Source organism: Manduca sexta, chromosome 21 (genome assembly GCF_014839805.1).
Source record: "Manduca sexta isolate Smith_Timp_Sample1 chromosome 21, JHU_Msex_v1.0, whole genome shotgun sequence".
Classification (NCBI taxonomy): Eukaryota; Metazoa; Arthropoda; class Insecta; order Lepidoptera; family Sphingidae; genus Manduca; species Manduca sexta.
In genome coordinates, this window is record NC_051135.1 from 10,233,171 (window position 1) to 10,260,283 (window position 27,113).

Here is a 27,113-nt window from a genome sequence, read left to right on the forward strand (position 1 = left end):
TTGAACCATGGATAAGAAGCACCGTACATATTAAAGTTTTTTTGTTACATAAGTTATTTTTTTATTAAGATCGCGTTTTTCGGAGTTTCGAATACCATTCAAACATATTTTTTTTTTAACACAACCTTTATTCACTTCGCTACGAGAGCATAGTTTTTAACAAAAACATACAAGATTGAAATGAAACTATTTTGCAGAATTGATCGCATTTTTTATATTATAAATTTCTACCGACGTTTTGAAGACTGACTGATCACATACTTCGTGATCAGGGGGCGGTCTGGTGACCACGAAAGGTGCAAAGTCTTCGAAACGTCGGGAGAAAATTGTAATATAAAAACCGTGTTAAATCAGCAAAATAGTTTTATTTTATTTAAAATTCGCGTCAACATAAGAAATTATTAAACATGCAATATTTATTGACGGAAATTATATCATAATAATATGCATACCATGCATACAATATACGCCTATAAAAGTCACCACGCATTGACAAATTGTTTGCAATTACATTCACTACCTCGTGTTACAACGCGTACGGTTTTTGTTCATCTATTCGTGTGAATTTTAACATTATTCTGCGAATAATAATCGGTTCAGTAATTGTCAAAGAACGGAATGTTTATTAAATATTTTTGACTATTAATTTTATATGACATTATTTTAATCGTAATCACAATCAATATATTAAAAAGAAACAGCAAAAATAACTAAATATTATCTATTATATTTTTGTTAATGACGATAATTTTATACGTAAAAAGAAATAAACGTTTCATAAAGAATCAACTGTTAATAAATTAATGAAAATGAAAATACGAACACACTCGCTATTCCGGCGAACTAATGAACAATATTAAATAAATATATAAAAACGGAAACAACATATCAAAAGATGATCCATATTTACAACGGCAAAGGCAAATCCTTTTAAACATGGAATCAACGACCGTTTGATTAGTCGCCGGATGCCCTTCCAGATTTAATTAGCGCTGCACTGTTGTCTGAGATTAACAATTTAAACGTAAATCACGTGCAATCAATATTGGGATTTTAATGAGCTGTAATATTATTACATTTATCGTGTATATAGTACTGGTGGTAGGTCTCTCATATGTGAGAGTCCGCCTGGGTCGGTACCACCGCAATGTCTATTTCTACTGCCAAGCAGTAATCTGTAGTCACTGTTGTGTTCCGGTTTGAAGGACATTGTAGCCAGTGTAATTACTGGACATAATAAGACTTAACATCTCCTAACTACTCGTGGAATACTAAACAATACTTTTTAAATTAAGGTGTTGGATGGTGTTTCTAATGTTTATGGGCGGTCGTATCGTTACCATGAGATGAACAGCAAGTTCGTCTCGTCATTCAAATCAATAAAAAAAAACATTAATTACGGAATATTTTGAGCGCAGGAACGTTTTAGTGATCTAGGGGAACAAAGTCATCTTAGATGTATAAGGTAATGTTGATAAAATCTAAGGAAATATATTTTAAATAATAATACGTATCTTCAAAATATGTTTCCGATTCATAAACCGATAAAATTTACATAAAATTAAATTAAATATCTCCAATAGATGGAAGATAATGAATGTTAACACAAATATTTTCGAATTTATCGTCAAAGATAAAACAAACTTTTTTATGTCAACTTAAACAACATCAAAATTCTGTTATGGTCCACACGATGGATTTCCAATAAATAACACAAACAAATCTGATTAATTGTGAAAGCTATTTCAAAACAGTATTATCAGATTACGTTTGATATATTAAATGATGTTCTCAATCTGTGTTATTGGATTAAAATTAATCTGTTGATAATACAAACATTCTTCAGTTGGTTGTAACCTAAATAAAGCAATGAATTCAGTTATTTATTACAAACAAAACGTGTAAAGTTTCAACCGATATCAATACTAATTTAATGATAAGTACTTCAATGCAAGACTCAATTAAGCCAATCGAAATACGCACTCCATCGGCATCAGGAAGGAGACCCACTACGTTTTAGGGATCAGTCTTCGATGACCTTAAACTCTTCGTTAATCCATTTTATCTGGTAAGTCCCGTGTCGTTTGATTAATCAAATAAATTAAATTCATAATTAAACACGTCCGAAATAAATTTAATCTAGTTTTTATTGCGAATTGATAAGAATAATTACAAGGTAGTATAATTAATTATTTTAATCAACTTCATCTAGATACATAATCGACCTATCATCGTAAATAAATTTATTATATAATTCTACGGAACTCAAGATACCATCTGGGCTCGTACTTGATCGGGTTTATTTTTTTAATTAGGAAACCGGCTGGTAAAAGCAGCCTTCCGTCATTCGCATTCAGACAGGAAAGCATCATCGATGTGTATTAATGAAGTTGGAACACGAATAGACGATGCGCAAGCGCAGGCAGTGTTGCCGCGCATTTCAAACGATACAGTCGCAAACCGCTCTCGACTTATCCCGTCGTATATCGAGGTCAATGACACATTCGGGAATCGATAATGCTATGGATTTAATTGATTAACGATAATCGATCGAGTTTTTTAAAGGTGAATTTGCACTGGCAATTTTCTGTGTGCAGGAAATAGTGTTATTAAATTTATGTTTTTTTTTTTTTATGTAATATGTAATGTGTGTATGTTATTAATCCTTAATTGTTTATGCAGTAAGTAATGGAAAAAATGTTATAACAAAGTATTAGCTAGGAGATTTTATTAATTAATTTACAAATGTGGCTCCATCGTATTAATAAAATTACAGATATAATTCAAAACTAAGACGAAAGTAATTTAACTCTTTGAATTATTTTAATCAATAATTTCTAATTCAATAATAACAATATTTAAAAGAATATTATATAATAGTCTAACTCATTATAACTTTAGCATTTAATCGAACTGTTAATCACGAAATACTATCTACGCCAATGTATTTTTTTATGAAAAAACAGTGCAAAAACCATTTAGATAACTACACACGTAGATAACCTTTTCTACTACATTATTTAACCGTTATTATTGCTAAATAACCACATGTTTACACAAAAAACATGAAGACTAATATAGGACGGTTAGTACAACTAAAAATTTACCCATTGTGCATGTTTTAAACGAATAAATCGTTAGTTCATACCAAAAATTCTATATACACTAGACATTATTATTCATTTATTAGTGGAAATATTCCTCATATAATAATAGCATGTATGATAATGAACAAGGAATGAAACATTACTTATTAATATTTAACTCGGTGTAAAAATATTACACATTTATTTAAAATATTTCAATTTTTAATACGTTGCAAATAAAACATAATGTTCGACTTACAAGTATTTCTTCAAGAAACATAATGAAGACAGAATAAATGCACAACGACCTCTCTATAATATTGAAAATGAAAACAAGGAAAAATATATAAATAACTTTCAATTACTTGACACTTGGTAATAAATAAGAGGCGATTTAAAAAATGCAAACCTTTCAAGGATTTCAAGAGAACTGCCCATGTTAATGAAGGTTATTTAAAACATCAATTAACTTTAAATTATTTTCACATCAGTGTAAATTAGTAAAGAGTAAAGAGACTCGAAAAGAAAAAAAAGTTTGTTTCAGAATATAAATAAATATACCTATAAATTGTATACAGTAAACACTTCCATATTGTAAGCTTTGTGTCTAGCATGTCAGAAACAGTATAAATACCTAAAAAGAAAATTTGGTCCCATAAAACGAAACTGTCTGCTAGAGTACACCACTACGAAATTACTAAATACCTTTGTATTTTCAGAAATAGAACATGCGTAAACATTGATCGGAGTAATCAATCACAATGCAGTCAAAAGTGATTGTTGTTTTGGCGGCATTGGCCCTTATGCCGGCAGTATTATCTAGAACTCGAAGATACTCGAGAATGCAAACGAACTCTCTGTCCAAGACTCGATGTGATCTCATGTGTTTTGAAAGAGAGAAGGAGAGTAAAGCGCAGGTAAGTTAAGTCAGAATAAGTAATTAACGTAAGTTATGTCTGGTATCTACCATGATATCTTATTATATCATAACTAAGTCTATTATTTAAAGTGACTACTGTTAAAAACTCGGAAACTGACTAATGGTTCAGTATAAATGTAACATAGACGAAGTATACGAATATTTATAAGTTTATTTTTGTACATGAGTAGTAAATAATAACAAAGCTTTAATTAACAACGTGTTAGAACAAATCTAAAAAACTGAAAGGTAGACATAACAATTATGCTATACGGAAAAAAACATTAAACGGGTTAGTCTTTGAATACTATATTATCAGATATTGTTTTATGATTTTTAAACACCAGAATACTAATTGTTACAATTATTATAAACATGTTGATAATTTCGACAAGAATTTCTGTAGTAAATTTTATCGTAATTAGCAATTTAAGTATAACAGCGACTCATAAACAACGGAAACATTGAAGCAAGTACTATAAACGTCGAGACGACATGCATCAAGATTATTTCTTTCATTCAAAAACAAGTCTGAACAAAGAACAGATTGATGTAGACATTAAACAAGAAACAAACTTATTGAATTGACCCCATATAATAAATTCATGAGGCATTGACAAAAGTTATGAGAGCAATAAAAATGAACTTGTTCAGATACTGTTGATGATAGGGAATATGTTTTGTGAGAGTTTCACGAATAAGAAAGTTCTGTAGAAACTTGTCTGCACGATGATTGCTGTTGAGTTGTTATTAGGAAATGAAACAATCTTAGGTCTTGTTGATAGTTATTTGATAATGTTTCAAGTGTTTTTAATGTTTATATTCATTTTCCTACCTTATTTTTATTAAGACTAAGTATTTTAAGGTATATTTTGCAATGGAATTTGCATCAAAACATATTTTCTCTGAAACTTTCCCCTGCAAATAATGTTTGGGATAAAGAAGCGTTTATAAACTGAAAGTGTTAATTTTAAAGTGAAAGTTGACAAACAAAATGTTACTTATAGATAGATTGACAAAAAATGTTTCAATTCACGATTGAAAAAATGAATGTAAAAATATGTGAAAATGCACCACGAATTCTTAATTGCTAATTGTTTCCATAACGTGGCTGTTGCGTGTGTTATGACATGATAAGCTATAAAATAATAAATTGACGTCATCCTCAAATTTCCCATGCAATAAAACTTATATTCCCACAAGTTCAACGAGTTCTCAACGCGTAAAAAGTTTAGGCAGGCAGATATCTTATCACTCACGATTGCATGCTCGTATCCAAACTTACAAAAAATACTCAACGAAACTCAGAAACTACATACATTCATAAAAAAATATTTATTAAGATAGCATAGCGAACATGATTCAACAAGTTCCCAGAACGTCAGACAAAACAACATACGCAAAAAATTGGAAAATGAACGTACACAACGAAATACAATCAACTTTGAGATCTACAAAGTTTCTTCTGCGGGCCTGGAAATCTGTTCTTAAACCTCAATCGACCCTAAATCAACTCCTGCGGGTCTTAAGTGCAAGTACCGGTAAATTCCAGATGTGCAAAAGCGGTTTGTGTGAAATGCATTAAGACAAAAAACAAGCGGCCGAGACTCGATGTAGTGACAAAAGACAATCGCATTTTGATCTTATCGCTGGCTGCGACTAAACGAAGTAAATCTTTTAAATTGCACTCATAAACATTATTGTTTAAAGATGCAGCTTCATTTTCGATAATACTTTTTTCATTGTTGGGTTATAAAAAATAACTGCTTCATCTTTTACTAGGTTTTGTTGTCTACAGTTCATCAGTCACAACTTTGAGATTAATTGTTTCTGGCTTCCACTGAAATACATTTTTAATATAAAGTATGCGCTTCATTTTATCACAAATAAATCTAGAGTTTGTCAATGAGCATGTAATCAATAAAGTTTTACAAATGCTTGCATAACTGAACACGATTAAAAAAGACCAAGACAATCATAGGTAACAAGGTGGTGAGAAAGTTGCTTACTTTTATATTTCTTTCAAACCCTGAACAAAATCAATTGTGGTTTAACAAAACGTATGAAGATAGAAATTGTAATGTTCGTGTACCTCTACTTTCGATTTTACTTCGATTAATTTTAGAATAGACTGGTCTTTAGCAATAAATCATAGAGAATTGATCTAAAACAAAACTTATCTAAATTAAGGCACTTAAGCATTCTATTTTCGGAGTTAAGCTTGTGTCGGACCTCATTTCACATCCAGAATGAAGATAACATCTCGTCATATTAAAACGTCAGTTAAGAGCATAATGAATCACAGAACTTCAAAGGAATCATTATTCTAAGGCTAATGCTCGCGCGTTAATGATGCTTCACTAATGAAATTGAGGTAACGGAAGTTCGTTATATCGGTTCTGTATTCCTTTATGATCGCGTCTTTAGGAAAACAACCCTGATAGTGCTATTGTTTTTTATTGAACTTTTTTGTGTAGTATCTTTCATTTATTATATTTCAAATAGGGAAATATTACCAATTTTGTATGAGATGCGTCTTCGTTTATGTTTTTGTCATAAATATAGTTGGCTGTAGCTACAATGAATCGTATAATAAATATGGAATAAATATAAAAGGATATACATGTGGACCCTGATATGACATATTTTTAGTTTTTGCCTTACATGCGTATATGTAGAGTGTAAAAGCGTAGTTTAAATTATTAGACTACGCTGTGGGACTCAGTTCCTCAATATTTTTTTTTTTTTATATGTTATTATTGAGTAGAGTAGAACGTCAGTTACCGTCAGTAAAAAGGAATTTATTTACGTAATATATAGTAAGTATACATACATACATAACTTCACGCATTTATCCCCGAAGGGGTATGCAGAGGTGCAACCAGGGCACCCACTGTAAGTATATATGTATACATGCATATATACATACATACTTACTTATTTAAAATTACTGTATTGATACTAAGGGCAATGATTCATAAAGCCCTTGGAAAGTCCCTTGTGCACCATACAAGCATCAAAGTTTATTTAGAAGATATTGAATACTTCTTTTTACTAATTTTGTAAAGAGCAAGGATTTTTTGTAATTAATTGATTACAATTATTGAACAAAATTTTAACATTATTTCACCATTACAAATCCAATTTATCCAAGAGTAATATAAGCTATACATTATAACAGTAATAAAAATAATTCATCTTGAAATAATGGTATTTAAAGCAAGGCATAATCTGTCTGATCAGTATCTAGTGAGAAAAATATTTTCCTTCGCAGTGTCGCTCACAATGCCGCAGCCAAGAACTGAAGCCTGGCACGTGTCCCAACTCCGATACTCCCAAATGGGCAGAGGCGTGTGTCGAGGCGTGCAACACTGACGCGCAGTGTGACGGCACGCAGCGGTGTTGCCATCACGGATGCGGCTCCACCTGCAGCGAGCCCTTGGATTTGTTGACTTTGCCTGGTGAATAGCGATATATTTTGCAATTGTATAATTGCAAGGTTTACAGACGATTTTATAAAGGTCGTAGGAGCAGGCTGGTTGTTGATCGTTTTTGACAGGTCCGTCAAGAAATCTTTAGAGCAGGCCTACGTTCAGCAGTTGACTTATAACTGAATCATGACGATAAAACCTTGTCTTTTAGTCTCGACTTAAAATAAGTACTTAGTATTATAATCAGCAACGTCTTTGGGGTTTTTAGGCATCAAATTCATTTTTAAAATTATTATAAAAGTTTTGGATTTTCTATTGCTAGACCCGGAGATTATTTATCTTAACATCGATCTGTCTATTTCTATCTTTCTTTACATCCGTATAAAATCGTTTACTTTTAAATTAATGTACCACATTAATTAAACACTTAAATAAATTGCAGCGAGTGTAGTCCCGGTGAATAATTTAACGTACCTACAAAGTTAGTTAATTACGTCTATGGTTAATTAAGCACTTTCCAGATGCAAGGCATCCTATAATAGCTTTAGTTTTAAAAAGTACTTATTACAGAGAACTATTTCGCTGCACCTATTCAATATTCGTATAGTAAATTAGTATTAATTGTGTGATTACACATGGACAAGCCAATTTGCTTCACTATCAGAGTTCTAGAAGTAAAGGTCAATCGAAAAAAATCGAGCAAAAGATTGCATCAATCCTTATAATCAGCGTGAAATAATTATGACAGTAACAATATAGTACCGGCTTCCAATAAATATTTGTGTTATCTACAAGAGGACATATTGCACATATTTTTCACTATAAACATAATCAATAAGGCAATATACTTGAGGAATAAGGTCGTTGTGCCTGGACACTTGTGAACGTCCCACGCTGTTTGCTGTGCTTGTTCTACAATAGATGGGGTAAATAATAGCATTAATGACGTAGATATTATTCATCGCTATATTAAAACGATGGTTTAATTCTGTTTGTTATGTAGAAGCTATTTTTATTTTTCTTTACTTCCTGCTGCCTTCCTGCAAGCCTGAATTATGTATGGTGCCGATTTTCAGATTTGAATTCATAATTTGAAGATAAGTATTTTTGGCGTTATTCATGACTCCAAAGTCTAATCTCTAGTAATAAAATAAATTATTAAAACATATGACAATAATTTAGAATACTAGCTTCAAACTTATTAAAGGATACGGTCTCGCAAATGCATCTTTATCTAGCGATAATGCAGCTCTACGTGTTTAATTTGTTCGTCTAATACTGTTTTATTAAAGTTAATAAATAGTCCGAGAATCAAGAATTCAAACACAATCATTATCGAGTTTTTATCATACCATGGATTGCAGGTCTACCAGCTTTACCCACGATGGAAGAACCGAAAGAGAAACGTCGCGGTGTCGTAGTGAAATGGTCAGACGGAGTTGGAGACGCCGCAAGAGCAGTCCCAGGCCGAGTTCTATACCTACTGGAGGAACAACATCATCTCGGCCCGAAGTACGAAGAGTCAAGACTAGGCGAATGGAATTTGTTACTACGTACAAACAAGTAAGTATTACGTGCCAATGACGTTATTTGGAAAGAAAATAAACGTCAGTGACACGTACTGATAAGGTAATTGATATGCCCGCGTAACGTGAGTCTCTAAGCGGAAATTATTGGAAAGTGATAAGTGGAGTTGCATTAGTGACCTGAAATAAACTGGTTCAGTCAAAATTCTTCCGTATAGCAAACAGCTGAAATGGAACTAGAAAGCAGTTCAATTCACTTTGAATGGCCGTTAATGCGTGCGATTTGTTTTAGCACTATAGGTAATAAATCGACACACATGTTACATCACGTGTTACGTGTATTTAATAAGTAGTGTATAGAGTTTTTACATTTGGTTTGTTCCAAAAAAATGACAATTAGCACATTTTTCACACGCAATATAAAAACGTTTCGCGTGACTGCGTTTGGTAATGTAGCCTGAATACTGACGTGCTACTTAGTTAAAACGTATCTATTACTTCGATTTCATGCTATTGTTGATACTAAAAACTCATATTTGAATACGACAACAACGTTTTTGTGAAATGGCTATTTTAATTACAAAAAGCAAGTGCTGCAGCGCTATTATCCATTTCATAGCGTTCGGAAAACACAACGAGGCCTTCTGAACAACGTTACAGGAAATTTTACTTCAATTTGAGTTGATTGCTGCTATTCACGAGTGATGTAAGAACAAAGAAATTGCTCCATTTGCGTTGTTAGAAATGCGACGATAACCAACTCGCTAATAGCGTTCTTTTGCGATCGTTACTTTTAAACATTTTCTAGAAGGTTTTCACACGAGAAACATGCTCAATTAGTTCCTATTTTCTACAAGGTAATACGTAGTTTCAGCTGTCTTTTCTAATATTTAAACTACATCGCAATTGTCAACATGCGTTTTTAATCTACTGTAATTAAAACTCACTAATTGTATCGCCCTTAAACTTTGCAGACGTTTCCGCTCATAGTTTACTTAGAAATCTTATTTATTTAATCATCCATTGCCAATAATTTTTAACTTCTTGATTAACTAATGAATATCTTTATAATTGTGACTCGTTCATACTTAATGCGACAATGCCAATAACTTACAATCGACGCTCCAGGTGTGCCTTCGACGATAAAATTGCTTTTCTAACGTTTGCGTCGACCTCTTTGGCTCAGTGCCCACGTTTGAGCTTGGGTGGCGCGTCTGATTCATAACCAGTAGTTGTGCTGTCTAAGTGAAGTTGAAAAGTATGCCAAGGCGCATAGCTCACTGAGAGCAATGTTGAATGAAGTTCAATGGTTCGTCTAGGGTTGTCCCGTATTTCCAGTATTTATTATCTTAAGCAAAGCTATGCGGAAAACGACTGATGGCATCTGAATGGGACAACTTCGTGTATCGCGTTTTGTTGTTGCGCACTTTCAAAAGGAATTATGTCCCTATGTGGATTTATGAGGAACTCTATTGGTATAACCATGTAGTTATTAAGTTGCTTAATATAGTTGTACTTATCTGTAAAGTAAGATCGATAGGTGTGATAATTATCAGGAATTAACAATCTCTTTAAACCTCTTGTTTCCTGACAGAACAAAAGTGTCTCTTCGTAATTTGCTGAAGCCTGGAAGATGGTATCGGTTCCGAGTGGCTGCAGTCAGCGCATCGGGCACTCGAGGCTTCTCCGCACCGAGTGCTTCTTTCACACCTCGTAGGGGTCCTCGACCGCCTCCTATGCCTAAAAAGTTGAAAGTACGACCACTTAAAATTGAAAATGGTAAGTCGGAAAGATTATAGTCCTATATTCCCATATCTGCGAAAGGGAGTATTAATTAAGTAAAAGTACACAAGATTCCGTATGCTTAGATGTACAGTGAAAATAATTAAAAATGGTTATTAATATATGTCTAAAATCTATGTTATTACTGTCATCCAAATTATAGTCACAAAGATTTCACAAGTCAAAGCGAAATTAAAATAATAAAAGGTACTAATTATGTGACAGTTCTTTCTGTGGATGAAAAGTAAAATAATATTTTTAACTATTACGCGTAATGGCTTCGACGTGCTAATAACGATAAAATATGTCATTTAAATAAATTATGGTCTTAGAGAAATCTGTCCTATGGCCTACAGTACTTAACGTCATAAAAATGTCTCTTGAAAAGGAAATTTAAAAGCAGTTTAATAACTGTGCATTCTATCTCACCGTATATTTTAGTTTGAAGCCTGTGAAATGATCCCATTGCACGTTTAGCATCAATGCTGCCAATCAAAGTTAGTCGTCGTGCGGGCCATAATCATTGCATTCCTTCATAATAATAGAGCAGACGATTGTTGTGTCCTTTCTTAGAACTACTTTTATCGAAATTGCTTTTTCAAAAAACTACGTCCAAAGAACTTTTGTGTGCTTTTCCATTGAACATGCAAGGAATTGCATAGTCATTGAGAGAACTGTATCCTATTTTAGGTTTTTTCTGGCATCTATATTAGTGATTGGTTAGTCAATGAAACACCATTTTAATATGATCAGTAAATATTTTACTCTTAGCACTTCTTAACATATTTATTTGTATAACCTTATAATTAAATACCCGACTTAATTTAGTAGTTTTGAAGTTTCCTTGTAGCCGTACATAAGCTGTACATTTATTTGTATTATTCGCCGAGGTGTTAAAAATTTCGTCTTATTTGGTTTCCACTGTGGCTACTTTACAAATAGAAATGAGATTATTTCATGTGCTAATGTGTTTTTTATTACAAATAGAAGTTTTTTCTACGTCTCCTAAATGGCATATTTGTAATCTTATTTGTAAATATTATTTAAAAAATATATAATTTACGTGTATTTATTTTCTATCAAGCTCACGAAAGGTGAGTCATCTGATGGTATAAGATCATTACTACCCATAAACGACCAAACAGACAGAAATGTTGTGGGTACGTTGTTGACGTTAAAGAGGGATGAGTGTTGAAAATAAGGAGTGGGTATATAGGGCCTCAACAATTTTTTTTCTGTCTTTCGTTTAAATATCGATGCAAAGAAGTAAAATCTTTATAAGGCCATTGTTTCTGGTACAACACATTTGTGCACGTAGGCTTCTGAAAATTTGTGTCAGTTTTACGATCAGGTCCTGATTTCAACTTCCTTTGGAATATCCAGTACCAGACATATCGTAATAAAAAAAAACATATAAAATGTGAAATATGAACAATTAATTCAAGATCTCCCGCTCAGCAGGATATTTACGCTGCCATAAGGCTATAAAGACAAAATAAAATATAATCTCCCAGATAATTTATCGGTCATCGTCTAGCGCACTAGTTTCCTTATCTACCCAAATCTTTAGTTGGAAACAATAATTCAAATTCAGTTAAATTAATTACTTATTGTTTATTTATATTGACTGTTAAATTGCAGTGTAGGAAATAAAAATGTACCAGGATAATATATAAAAACATTGATTTAATAAATCGAATCCCCTTTGTGCTCTGTTGGATTAGGTAAACAACGTATGCAAGATATAAAACTATGAATAAAAATAAATATGATTTTAAATAAAATTTTCTACTAATTATTATTCATACTCCTTTAGTGAGATTGGCGTCTTGTTCTTCTAGAACGACTAAGTTACATAATTTCCTAATCCAAAATGCAAGTTACCTAATCCGGCAAAAATATCCTTGAATATATATATATATGGACGTTGTAATACAATACAACACAATACTTAAGGGTCATTATGGAAAGAGACGACATATGGTAGCGCAGTTAGTAGATAATACCTACATTAAATTTATAAAAAAACTAGCGACCCGCCCTGGCTTCGCATTGGTAGAACCAATTATCCAGAGGTGAATGACTTCTGGTACTCCGATTGTTACCAAACCTCACGGGAACACCCGCTGGGTTTTCTTTTTTTTACTACATTTGTAGCCTGGCAAGGGTCGGCTTATACAAACACACCGGACTTTTGAGTGAATGCTTTAGGTGCTCGCAACCCTTGAAAATTAAGCGATCATACTAAAGGCAACCTACTAACGGGTTACGAACCTGCTGGGCTAATAAAAAGATTACTTAAGTTTTTTATTAAAATCGTTACAGCCGTTTGGACTCCATAGAATAATACATACACACATCTATACTATTATATAAAGCTGAAGAGTTTGTTTGTTTGTTTGTTTGTTTGAACGCGCTAATCTCAGGAACTACCGGTCCAAACCGAAAAATTCTTTTTACGTTGGATAGCCCTTTGTTTGTGGAGTGCTATAGGCTATATATCATCACCCTATACCCAATAGGAGCGGGGCAGTAATGGCTAATCTCAGGAACTACCGGTCCAAACTGAAAAATTCTTTTTGCGTTGGATAGCCCTTTGTTCGTGGAGTGCTATAGGCTATATATATCATCACGCTATACCCAATAGGAGCGGGGCAGTAATGGCTAATCTCAGGAACTACCGGTCCAAACTGAAAAAATATTTTTGCGTTGGATAGCCCTTTGTTCGTGGAGTGCTATAGGCTATATATCATCACGCTATACCAATAGGAGCGGAGCAGTAATGGCTAATCTCAGGAACTACCGGTCCAAACTGAAAAATTCTTTTTGCGTTGGATAGCCTTTTGTTCGCGGAGTGCTATAGGCTACATATCATCACGCTATACCCAATAGGAGCGGGGCAGTAATGGCTAATCTCAGGAACTACCGGTCCAAACTGAAAAATTCTTTTTGCGTTGGATAGCTCTTTGTTCGTGGAGTGCTATAGGCTATATATCATTACGCTATACTCAATAGGAGCGGAGCAGTAATGGCTAATCTCAGGAACTACCGGTTCGAATTGAAAAAATCTTTTTGTGTTGGATAGCCATTTGTTCCTGGATTGCTATAGACTATATATCATGACGCTATGACCAATAGGAGCGGAGCAGTAATGGCTAATCTCAGGAATTACCGGTTCGAAATGAAAAATTCTTTTTGTGTTGAATAGCCCTTTGTTGCTGGATTGCTATAGACTATATATCATCACGCTATGACCAATAGGAGCGGAGCAGTAATGAAACATGTTGCAAAAACGGGGAAAATTAATTAGTTTTGAGAGCTTCCGTTGCGTGCGCTGCGTAAACGGTTAAAGTTATGCAACAATGGTATATGACGGGATCGTTCCTCTTAAAAAGTTCTACAAAAATATATTATAAAACAAAGTCCCCCGCTGCATCTGTCTGCCTGAACGTGTTAAACTCAAAAACTACCCAACGTATTAAGATGAAATTTGGTATGGAGCTAGTTTGAGACCCTGGGAAGGACATAGGATCCCGGAAAAATATATAGCGTGACTTTTATAACAGGAAACTTTAGCCCGAAAAACTTTATAATGCGAGCGGAGCCGCGGGCAAAAGCTAGTTTATTGATATATAGACTTCGTATCGTATAGTTTTCATTGTTATTGATTTTAGGTACAGTGACAGTGCGACTTGAATGGAAGGAGCCCCGGTCGGACCTGCCAGTGATTAGATACAAAGTTTTCTGGAGCAGACGCCTGCGCGGGTTAGGCGGTGAACTAGATTCCGTGCTAGTCAACCACCAGACCGTTCCTAAGGTATCAGTTAATGTATATATTATCTAACATATGACATATGTTTGATTCATTTCATTTTCGATTTCGGAGATAAAATTTAGTGTGGGGATTGGGGATATGGACTTTCATATATAATCGGCAAACACAACACGTGATAGTGTGGTTATGTTGTTTAGCAGTTATTAATATAGCCAGTTACGTTTTGCAACTTGAGGGTATCCAGTATATACCTATTTATCCTTTCAGAAATGACTAGTATTCTCGCCATCTATTCTTATTTAAAGTCATGAGATACTAGTGGCGAGAACTAACTACGCTTAATATTTAGTTGTAGTAATCAATTGTTAAGACATTAATCGATCTTTTTCAGGACCAACATTTCATCGAAATCAAAGACCTACAACCGAATTCTATGTACTTTTTGCAAGTGCAAACGATTAGTCATTATGGGTTGGGTAAATTGCGCAGTGAGAAGGCTTCCATTTTCTACAACACCACCGCTACTATGCCGCCTAAAGGTAAATAAGGCGTATTTTTAATAGCCTCGTAAAAAATTAAATCAATTTTTAAAATTAATGATTATAATCATTAAAAAATATGTTTTGTAATTATTTATTGCCTTTACGTGTTGTAACCGAAATCTCTTTGAATTCATAAACACTTCGGATTTATTGGATTATGAAATCTATTCGTTACATTCAAATAAGAAAAAAAACAATCTAAACTAAAATATACTGCAAAAATCAGACTTCTTAGTCAAAAATAATTGCAACAATAAAATAATACAGATTAAATATTAAATATGACTTCCATTACAAATCAATGAATAGGAATTGTCTACTATGTAAGTACAATATTATAGGCATAACCTAGGTCCTACATTATTTTATGGCAAAAATAAATTTGATACTTGATTCGTAAGGCAAGGCCATTCGGAGGCACCGATATCCATGACTGTTATTGTTAATGGAAATATAATTTAACGAAATTATTTTATACAAACTTTGTTTTTGGAACCAGACTGAAGCAGATTTAATATAACTACTTGCAGAATCGAATCTTGCAGGTTTTAAAACAATACTGAAATAAATACTCTATATAAGTCCAAGTTAAATATTATTCTATTAAAAAACTCAGGACTTTGCAAAACCGTGCTAAGACACTCTGTATGTACCCTGTACTCGCTACTCGCTATTGCGAATTTTATTTTTACTCGGACATACTTAAACTGTATTCAAGTTGGCTATAACACATAACAATTCATTTATATAAATGGATTTCAGAACCCGAACCAGAAAAATTACAACGACGGGAAAGAAAAATAAAAGGTCTAAAACTAAACAAAATTATATGGTACAATCAAAAATTAAAGGCTAGAATTTCATGGGAGCCTATACCGAGAGTACACGAAGCCCCTGGAAGGTAAATACTAATAACTCAACACTGAGATTGTAAAAACGGACCTGCCTATTAATATGTACAATATTATACATATATTGTTTATTATATTTAAATACTATTTTTTCAGGTACTACGTGCATTGGACAACGATAAAGTGCGATGATCCCAGTAAACCTATAAAAGATTTGTCTGCGACTACAGAGGTAATTGTTTAATTTTTAATGCGAACAGTCACGACGTCAGTGAACTTCAACTCAAGTCTAAAATAATGTTGAGTAGGACATACAAGAGGCGGTACATTTGTCCGGGACATGACGTCAAAATGTAAGAGTGGCTCAAAATTATATATTGTACTACTTCAAATTTTATGACGCGGCAGTCGCGTTACTTATTCTCCGTCTCTGGTAAACTGTAGGACGAGGACAGTGAGGTAGAGAACCGCATGCTACAAATTACAGTAGGATGTTATTTTACAATGGACATTACATTACTGTGTTTCGAGTCGCGAGCGAGAGGGAAATATTTTGAGGGTTAACATTACAAAATACTGTAAGATACGCATTGAAGCGCCGAGCCTCACTACGCCTCGCCTCATTTGAAGTAGGACGTTGTACCGGCTCAATGCTAAAAGGAGGCTACTCTTACAAACTCTTTTTTATGTCATGTCCTACCCAACTCTAGTCTAAAATCAATTGTGCCGCGCAATATTCAATTCAGTGAAGTTAGGTACAAGTATGCCAAGGGCGCGAAAATGTATTGCCTGATTTAATACAGACAAGAGAAAATAATACCTAATATTTTTTAATAATATTTATGTTGGTGTAATTTTTTTTAAATATTTCTTCATTAATTTTGAATTTATACTTTCTCTTTTTTCAGCAATCAACATTTGAACTCTATGAGCTAGACTATCACTGCAGCTACAAAATCAACGTTAGTAGATCGAGAAAACCGAAAATACCTGATTCCGAGCTTGTTATTAGTGTTCCTGGTTGTGACTATTTTAAACGAAAAGTTAATTCATCTCAAATAAATTGTCAAACTTGACTATAACCCTATATTTTGATTAGATTATTCAATTAGATTACTGTAAGATGTTTATAAAAATGACAAAATACAATACTTTTAATACCTACTTAGAGTTGTTATGATATATTATTAAAATAATTTCACCATTGTTTGCTTGAAATTACAATGAGCTATGGCAAAGTAATAATTACTATAAGTTACTAATATTATGAGATTTATAGACTGTATAATATTATAACAAGCACCTAGGTATAAATTAATAGTTTTATGAAATTTAAAATTAATGTAATTGTTATAAATGAAAATAACGTATTATGTGTCTTATTTATTATGAATACAAAATAAACGCATTATAATAAAACGAATTATTTATTTGAGCATTCGTTATATAAGAACGCACCTAATAAAAGTCATATAATAAAGACAATGTGTCATAATACAAATATTGTAAAATTTTATATGGTGATTGAGTTTCGCTAATGAAAAATCGAAGATGGAGTTTTCTGCATTATTTTTGTATAAGTAGATTGAATTTTCTCTTCTAAAATTCTGCAATCACCTGTGACTATGATTTTACCATTATAAGTTTGACAGTCCTTGAAGTTGAAGTCACTAAGATTAGTGTAGTTTTAAAAAATGTGGTAAATAAATCAATAAGAGAGTATTTATTTTATATAAACGTTAAGGTAAAATATAACATTAAATTAAAAAAAAAATACAACAGGTTCCTACACTTTTGCGCAAATACAATTTTATTTTTAGGTTGGTAACATTCCGATCATATGCTGATAACTTCATTTAACATCTTTGCAACCCTAGAAATGTCAAGAGTAAATAGAAAAATATCTCTAAAAATGAAATATTTTATGATTAATCACAGTTTTGCTAATATTTATTAATCAGCACGTATTCTATTAATAAGTTCTATATTTCTTCCTATTATTGTTATTGAATAGTGACATTTACAATTCTTATTGGAAAATTTCACGTATTATGAATTTTTATCACGTAAAATGCACAATTTACTATTTTACACGTATTATTGTGTGTTATTTCTGATTGATACACAAGACTCAGTGTTGGAATATCGTTCGGTGTTCATATAAATAATTGGTGTCGTTGTAAAATAGGATTTTCCTCTCTGGGCGTAACCTTCTTCAAATCCGATCGAAGGCTGTGCGAAAATGATATTTTTTACCTTTTTCTGAAACGTAGTGAACTGTGTTTGTGTGAAAAATGGCTGAGGACGAAGTGTTATTTGACGATGTGTACGAACTTTGTGAGATTATTGGCAAGTAAGTACATAGTCATTTCTTTAATGTCTCTAAAATCGCACTTAGGTGTAATGAGGTCTGCAGAGCAGTATTCTTATTTACTAAAGCATATATTTTTCTGTTCTATTATTTGCTAAACTTAGACTTCAAATATAAATTGAACCTCATGTATAAACTATGCAAATATGAAATTAGTATATTCCATGAGTAAAATAAAAAAATAATTTTAATTTACCCAATAAAATTCCTTAAATGCTCCCAAAGTTAAGAAAATATGTGCTTAATAATGTGTCAGAGGACACATGTGGAACTATTAATCATGAACTTCACTTGCTTCAATCTTAATATATACTTTATTAACTAATTAATAACCAGTTCCTCATAAGAATACTTTAAATACATACCTAGTAGTATCTAGTAGGCTCTTATGCCTATAATCAAATCTGGTTTCTGAATTAAAAATTTTATTTGCACATAAAATTTAAAAAAATGCTTTCACTAAATATACCTTTTTCAGATAAATAAATTGGTTAGGTTTTATCACAAATATATACTGCCATTCTAAGCTCAAAAGCGGTACCTCAAAAAACTAAACTAAACTCTCATATCTAAATACCAATTACCATGTGACAAATACAATACTTTCAGTTAGCCAAAAGGTATAATTGCAAAATTAATTATTACTATTTTTGATAGGTTTAAGTTTTTATACTAAAAATCAACTGTATTGTGATATAATTTTATTAATTAAAGCATAGTCTGCTATCAGAGGTCTAAAAGTTATCAATTCGGAATAAACAGGAGCACCAATAATACATTATTGTGTTAGAATGCAGTGCTATACTACCAAGCTAAGTGCAAAAGCGTTATGTCAGGGAAACCTTGTTTTGAGATAATCAAAGTTTTGTAAATATAGTTTTATAGTTTTGTACTTTTCAGACTTTTTTACCAAGTTCTAAACAAAATACTGTTATTTTGGTAAGTTCATTGGATGGGTATTTCTTTAAGTTATTTGATAACATAAAAATCAAGATTTTGTTTTTTTTTTGAGATACCATTTTCAAACTTAACATGGCAGTATAGGTGCAACTTATAATTCGCCAAAGGTATTCCTTCGATTCCTTGACTTCACTGGCCGTGTTCTGGTGACTGTAGTTGTACACCACAGCTGTTGATATAAAAAAAAATACAGTACAATTTAAATTGCCAAGAAATTATAGTTCAGTGTATTTAAAAGTGTTCTATGAAAAGAATTTCATATCATATAACAGAAAATTTGTTACACACCAAAGGCAATATTCTGGAGTAAATGTGTGTAAAGGGATTTATTAATAAATAGTTTTTAAAATTAAATTGTGAACAAATTCACATATGATGGGGCTTTGATGCATGTCTCTCTCTTTGCATAATGACAATAATTATGATGGATGTTAAAAAATGTCTAAATAAGTCATTTTCTGCTACAGATACTACATATTTGTCTTAAATATGTACACATAACAAAAGCATGTCAATTGATCATTTAGTATTTGTGGCAACTGCAATTGCTACTCTAGAAGATTTAAGTCAATGATTTAATGTAGCCACTTTATGTAATCATATTAATGCCAGTAACTGACAAATTCCTGCTGGATGTCTTGCCATACAGGTTACAGACTTCTACTATTATGACAGTCTATATTATTTATAACTGTTTTGATGAAGCATTTGTATAAAGGTATGATTGCCTTGCTGGAGATTTGGGTGCGGTCTCCAGATATCATAGTAATATCAGGTTTTTCTATCTAGTATCAAGAAGTTTTAAATTTGTGACTAATGGCAGTTGACTCGCTCTATATTGCACCTTAAGATGAAATAAATAGGGAAAAAGTGTGTGCATTAGTTGCGTCTTTGCTTCCTTTTCTGGCATAAAAACTATCAGACTATGTTATGTACTATTTAAAAACTAAATATTCTGCTCCAAGGGGACCATTCAGTCTGGTCCGCCGATGTGTGCACCGCCAGACTGGCCAACAATTTGCAGTGAAGATTGTGGATGTTGCCCGCTTTACTGCTAGCCCTGGACTAAGCACTGCAGGTGGGTTGTTAATTCATGACTTTATTTAATAATATTAAGAAACTTGCTTAAATAATGTTGAACATTTTAATAGTGAATGTTTTAAAGAAGCTACAGGCTTTGGTTATGTTCTTATTGGTACATCATATCTATTTTGACTGCCTCTGTGGTGTAGTTGTGCGTACGCAGTACGACTACCGCGCCGAGGTGAGGACTTGGGTTCGAATCCCGGATTAGACCAATTTAATTGTGACTGGGTTTTCCATCTTAAAAATTCTGTGCCTGGTCTCTCCGAACATATCGGATTGTCGTCTCTGACCAGACTTCGGGAGTGAAAAAGCAGAAAGCACCTGTGTATTGCGAACACACTTTTGCAATATAATATCTTCTGCGTACTTGGCTGGTCTCTATTGAGATCGGCTGCCGTGGCCGAAATTCGGCTAAGAGGGATTGATGATTCATATCTATTTTTAAAAGACATACGTCTTACTTATTACCTTTATTTAAACGAGAGCAAGTAAGTTTTAAAAAGGGATTATTAGTCATTATATCAGAGGTAACACTAATGTTAATTCACATTAATTGATTTCACATACGAATTTTATGAATTTGACTTAAATGGTTATTTAAGTGTTGTATCCCAATATTACTGCTTTACTGTTGTTTACTGTCGCAAATTTTAAATTCTACCCTGGGCTAATATTGGCTTTAGTTATTATTGTGTTTAACATGTATGTATTATTTCAGATTTGAAACGTGAGGCGACAATATGTCACATGCTAAAGCATCCTCACATTGTGGAGCTTCTCGAGACGTACAGCTCCGAGGGAATGCTCTACATGGTGTTCGAATAGTAAGTTATTAAAACGTTCCCCTACATAGGCTTTAAATAGTACGCCGATGGTGCAAATAGTTCACACTTCATGAGTTGCCGAGCTTAATAGGGTACCGGACTCATTTTTGTTCTTTACTATTATCAAATATTTACATAATATAAATTATAACACAGAAGGACTTATTGAAATCCGGTAAAAAATCAACAAGTTATAAGTCTTTGAATTTCGGTGGAAGGGGTAATTAACAAGAAACAGAAAAGAGACGAAATATCCACATGTGACGTCATCGGGAATTACGACGCGTGCGAAAAAAGAGATGAAGCGATATCCCCACATCGCGCCCACTTCTGCACGTTACAATATTTTAAATATGAATTACTCGCTAATTTTTTAACCAATTGTTATGCAGTTTTTGCAGGAGTGCTTCTTTTTCCTATTATTAACCATTACATATAGAATAATGTACGAAAACAAGCATAGGCCGGTCCCCTATTTCGGTAAATTCAGGGTACTGAATTTCCTCGTCCTACTAAAGCCGATAGACTTTAAGGTAGGACTAGGATCGGTTTCACAGGGCGCCATGTCCGAGGGAGGATGCCGAGGGCTTAGGGGGGCGCAGCAGTGCTAAAATCTCGGGTTCGATCCCCGGGTCGGGCAAAGTGATATCAGGATTTACTATTAAATAACAGCCCGGAGTTTCAAATTAGATAGGCTTGTCGCCAATCACGTCATGGGACGGAATATATAATACGAAAAGTGGTTGAATTTGTTGCATCTCTGCTTATCCCTTTGGGGATAAAAGGCGCGTGTGTATTCCTTACTTATGTCTTTACAAGTATTTTAAAAGTGTCTTTAATGGTTTTTAATTATTATCAAGTGTTTCAATCCTGTAAAATGTAAAAGAACTCATTAAACTATATCAACGGTAAGTCTCCGTTGAGAGTTCCGTTCAAAAATAGAGCAAATCTCTCATAAAAAGTACATAATGTTTAAGTGGTCGTGTAATTCAGTGCTCGTATATTTACAGTATGGACGGCTCCGACCTGTGTTTTGAAGTGGTGCGTCGCGCCACCGCGGGGTTCGTGTACAGCGAGGCGGTCGCATGGTGAGATACGATTATACTGTTTTAATTACGTTGCTTGTTTTGGTGTTTATTTATTTATTATTATTATTGATTTGATTGATGAGACGAGCTTGCCGTTCGTCTGTTGGTAAGCGATACGACCGCCCGTAAACAGTAGAAACACCATTCAATATCTTGAATTATAAGGTGTTTGGTATTCCATTGCGTTCGCCATCCTGAGACATGAGATGTTACCCTTATTATATCCAGTAGTTACAATGGCTACAATGTCCTTCAAACCGGATCTTTATTGTAGAGTAAAGGAGAGTTTAGTTGTGACTGAACATTCAAAGTTTTTGATGAGTTTGAAACTTGCTTAGGTGCCTTAATTTAAATTTCTCATCCCTTAAAAAAATTAATAATTTAGTAACATTTTGGTGTAACATAAATTATGCTTTATATTTTATGATTAGGGAAACTCGTAACTGCGACCTCAATCTCATGCCAGGTGAAAATTAAAAAGTTGTACGCGGACTTGTTAATTAGATAAACCCGGAGAAACAGACGATTCGGTGGATGCTTTAATTATGGTTGAAGTATTATTCATGTACCCAGTATATACTTCTGATGAATAATTGAACGGCTTTGATCTGATGGTGTTGAGTGACTTAAAAACCAAAGTCGAGAAGATTTTGGACTCCCAAACCTCTTGCTTGGGCCTCACATGCGTCGTTGATACAATTTCTTAGAAATTTTAAGTTTTTATCGCTCTTACTCTCAACTCTCAAGTTAAATGCCTATCAAAACTTCTCTCTTATAATTTACTGTTGTGAGTTAGTCTTTAGTGTTTTATTTTATCCTACAACATTGTTTGCTTTATTGATTTTGCGCTGAATGGTCTCGGAGCGCTACTCTCCTAAACGAGTTGCTTGCTTGCATTTTTTCTTTTTATGCAGTTTAAGCTGCCTATTCTGGTACAAAATATTTATTTAAATCGGCTACGCTTCTTTTTTAGCAAATGCAGATTAACCCGTTCTGTATGGTCTATATGGTGCCTTATTACTAGCTTATCTAGTTGTAAACAAATCCTTGAGGTTAAAACGCCTCCTTAGTTCATTATTTTGTCTCTCGCTTTGCTATGGAGGGAAGTGGACAATTAATATTTCCAACTCCTCCCTATTTTTCTATTTGATTAATTTCGTTGCGGGATGATGACAAATTAGTTTTCCCTGAGACTCGCCGAGCTTCACTGCTCGGTGACATAAAATGCGTGCCACTGCTGATCCTGGCTTACAGGAGTTGTAGTGGTGGGTGTAAGGGCGGTAAAGTCTCTCTAACCCGTTCTGTAGTATTTCAAGTTTACTACGAATACTAGTGTCCATTTAAATAAATTAAAACACCTTCCAATAAACCATATTAACATTTTGACTGAACTTTGGGTTCTATATCTAATCATCTCATTCCTATTCTACTCATCTACTTCAAGCAGTTAACATAATCTCATCATTGTCTCATCTCTGCATCACCCAAAGGTTGACTCTTAGAAACTGTCTCAGTATAATAATAAACGATCAATATAAATAAGCGATCAGTATAAATAAACGATCAGTATAAATAGACGATCAGTATAAATAAACGATCAGTATAAATAAACGATCAGTATAAATAAACGATCAGTTTAATAATAAACGATCGATAAATAAATAAACGACCTCCCAACGTTCCAGCCACTACATGCGCCAGATCCTGGAGGCGCTGCGCTACTGCCACGAGAACGACATCGTGCACCGCGACGTGCGGCCGCACTGCGTGCTGCTGGCGGGGCGCGACAACTGCGCGCCCGTGAAGCTCGGCGGCTTCGGCGTCGCCGCGCAGCTGCCCGCGCCCGCCTCGCACCGCGCGCCGCCCGGTGAGCCACGCCGCTAGTACTAACGCGACAGTTCGGGAGTCTTGCACGAAATAACTAGTCAGCGGATTTGGATGGAGCTTTACTTACATCCTACTAAGTATGTGATTGATGCGAATGGTTGTGGGGTGAATGGATGTTTGTGCGTCTTTCACGAAAAAATTAGTGAGCGGATTTGGATGGAACTTTAATTACATCCTACTAAGTATATGATTAATGCGAATGGTTGTGAGGATGAATGTGTTCGTCTTTCACGACAAAACTACTGGACGGATTTGGATGAAACTTTACAGTGATCTTGGTTATACATCAGAATAACATATAGGCTACAATTTATGATTTTGTGTAATTTGTTCATAATATAAAATTATCCCGGAAAACTTCTTCATGCGGTCGAAGCTGCGAGCAAAAGCTAGTATTCTATGTAACTAATAGGTAACACTAACAGTGTTACCTATAAGCCTGTGTTAAAGGATTCTGACACTAATCCGTTTCATGTCTCAGTATGTTATGTTCTAAAGGGATTGTAGATGTAGATCTAATGTACGATGCTATAATAGTATATTTTGTGTTAATTAAATTTGCTAAATTAACCCTTACTTGGACATGGCATAACAGATGTTATAGGGCCTACATTTTATATCATTTAGATTAATTGGTACAAGATTAGAATTTAATTAGAGTTGGTAAATTCATCTGGGTCTACATATAGAGCGGGAAAAATGATACTGGAATGAGATAACTGTCATGCATTGGTAATAGAGTGTACATTCATTATTTTTCTCTTGGATTTTCGTCCGAAACATAGTCTATTTTTGCACATGTTATTTTTACTTTCGATTATACATGATGTTTGAAAATGTACAAAAAATATTGTACGAGGGATCATTTTAATTTAGTATTGGTATCATTTATTTATGAGTGACATAGTATTTTTTAACATTATATGTTTATATAATTTAAGTGTAAAATTAAGTTATTGTCAAGTTAGTGACTGTAGGTTGTATTATACAGAACTGGTGATGGACAATCGACCGCTAATGGGTCCAATGGGCCAAGCGTATCTCAAATCAGACGAGTACGGTAAGACAATGTGTCCAAAGAGAAATGTGCCCTAACTGCATGGACATAATGTGCATAATTCATCAGCACAATGTGTCTTCACTCATGTGTCACAGATTAATAACACCACATGTCTTTTACGACGGACAAATGCAAAGCAAAGTTAGCTTAATTGTAACCACTGCGGTTGGATACTGAAACGTTATGCGAATCGTTCTGTTGTGAACATTTACAACTGTTTGTAATGAAGAATTAATGGATTGTGGCATGTTGTGTTGTTAAGTAGTTAACAGAAAGTGTGTTATTAGGATTCATATACTGTTCTGTATACAGAGTGTTTTATTATTTAGATTAGTTGGGGGTTTTATGCTATATTGCTACTACAGTGATAAATATATTTTACTTAAAATCTATACCTTAGATCACTCCATTAGATGTGAAGCTAGTGTAAATATACTTGACTAGTATTAATATAAAAACTCGAGAAAAATATTGCCAGAACAAAGACAAAAAAAGAAAACATTATTTCTAAACAATAAATCATATATTATTAGAACAATCTGTATATTTGATGACATCAGATTCCTATCAAAATATGATTGTTTAAACATCTCGTGACTCGATGACATAAACTCAAACAAACATTGTATTGTGTCGCTAACAATGCCATTTCTAGACGATGAGATAAAAGAATCATAAACATATTTTGGAAAATTGAATTTTATGTATATGGTAATAGAGCATAACATTTCTGTATTCAACGGTTTAAATAAAACACATCGGCACTTACTCATTATAACACTGTAATTAAAGACAAACAATAAATATCCATTGTAACCCAAACGCTGTTAAATGTTTCATTTTTATTTGTAAGGGATTTTTATTTCGATTGTGCACTGTCCACTAATGTTTTTATTGTGTTTTATAGGTATATAAATGCTTAATGCTGACTTTGATGTTGATTTGGTGTTTATAAAATGGTTGATATAAATAATGAAACTTAATTATATTGCTTGAGATTCAAATAAGGCTCGGAATTGATAGATGAAAACAATTTTTGTTCATACTCTGACTTTACACCTTTCTGCCACTCAAATACCGCTTTTTCAGCTACACCCTATATATCAATTAACGGAATTTAAATTCTGTGTTATTTGGTTTGAGATTCCGAGCCTTGTTGGAGTATGAGTACTATAAATACCTTTTTGTGTTATTTATAAAATTGTGGTTTGGAGTAGTTATGCAAAATATTCTAAGACAACTTTATTACCTATAGGTTTATTATTAACAGGAAATAAACAAATGTTCTCACTATGCTTAGTTATTTATATAGGAGTACGAATTTGGACATAAGTTTATAATAAAAAAAATTTTTTTTTCCTGAAACTGCTCGTGTCCTACATTTATTGATACGTCAACTATTTTTATATATTTTTTTTAAGTTACTACCATTCTTTTTTTAAATTACTTCTGGAAAACAAACAAGGTATAGTGAGAACAGGTCTTAATTATTTTACAAGATGTTTATGATCATCATTCCTCAGGTCGCATAGGCACGCCGCACTACATGGCGCCGGAAGTCGTGTCAAGTCAGTTGTACGGGAAGCCGGTTGATGTTTGGGCTGCGGGGATACTCCTGCACGTGCTGTTGGTGGGGTACCTGCCCTTCACTGGCACAAGGGAGAGGCTGTTCGAAGCTATATGCAGAGGGAGATTGAGAGTAAGATGTATCTGAAGTATGGATAGGCTTTTGTGCGTAGTAGTTTAATTTTAGATGAAATAAAAATAGTAAAGCTGGGTTATTAATTGTGATGTAATTGTAAAAAAAAATATTTTAAAGTGCTTGTAAATGGTAGTTACTATTAAAAGCTTTCTACTAGTTTTTTTTTCATAATTGCCGCAAAACTTTAAGAGTGGAATTTGCACTTGTGCACTTTTCCCTACGT

General features: G+C 33.5%; 2 protein-coding genes across 7 annotated transcripts in view; both read left to right on the plus strand.

Moving 5' to 3' along the window:
- The first annotated feature begins 2,007 nt into the window (after positions 1-2,007).
- LOC115448570 (anosmin-1) lies at positions 2,008-17,076 on the plus strand. 4 transcript variants are annotated; one of them, XM_030176043.2, is made up of 10 exons: positions 2,008-2,068; positions 3,806-4,003; positions 7,280-7,466; positions 8,801-8,999; positions 10,557-10,741; positions 14,419-14,561; positions 14,911-15,058; positions 15,824-15,962; positions 16,069-16,144; positions 16,821-17,076. In XM_030176043.2, the coding sequence occupies exons 2-10, from the start codon at positions 3,848-3,850 to the stop codon at positions 16,986-16,988; spliced, it is 1,401 nt and encodes a 466-aa protein (XP_030031903.1). In that variant the 5' UTR covers positions 2,008-2,068; positions 3,806-3,847; the 3' UTR covers positions 16,989-17,076. The 4 variants fall into 4 exon arrangements, with proteins under 4 accessions (XP_030031903.1, XP_030031902.1, XP_037296979.1 ...); XM_030176042.2 differs by lacking the exon at positions 2,008-2,068 and adding an exon at positions 2,365-2,565; XM_037441082.1 differs by lacking the exon at positions 2,008-2,068 and adding an exon at positions 2,665-2,681.
- Positions 17,077-17,781: 705 nt separating this feature from the next.
- LOC115448575 (peripheral plasma membrane protein CASK) overlaps positions 17,782-27,113 on the plus strand; it is a 274,370-nt gene continuing 265,038 nt past the window's right edge. For all 3 annotated transcript variants that reach the window (XM_037440908.1, XM_037440909.1, XM_037440910.1), the window contains exons 1-7: positions 17,782-18,265; positions 20,209-20,321; positions 21,048-21,153; positions 22,164-22,241; positions 23,927-24,108; positions 25,120-25,188; positions 26,712-26,887. In XM_037440908.1, the coding sequence (XP_037296805.1) occupies positions 18,207-18,265; positions 20,209-20,321; positions 21,048-21,153; positions 22,164-22,241; positions 23,927-24,108; positions 25,120-25,188; positions 26,712-26,887 (783 nt within the window). In that variant the 5' untranslated portion in view covers positions 17,782-18,206. The remainder of the gene's footprint in view (positions 18,266-20,208; positions 20,322-21,047; positions 21,154-22,163; positions 22,242-23,926; positions 24,109-25,119; positions 25,189-26,711; positions 26,888-27,113) is intronic.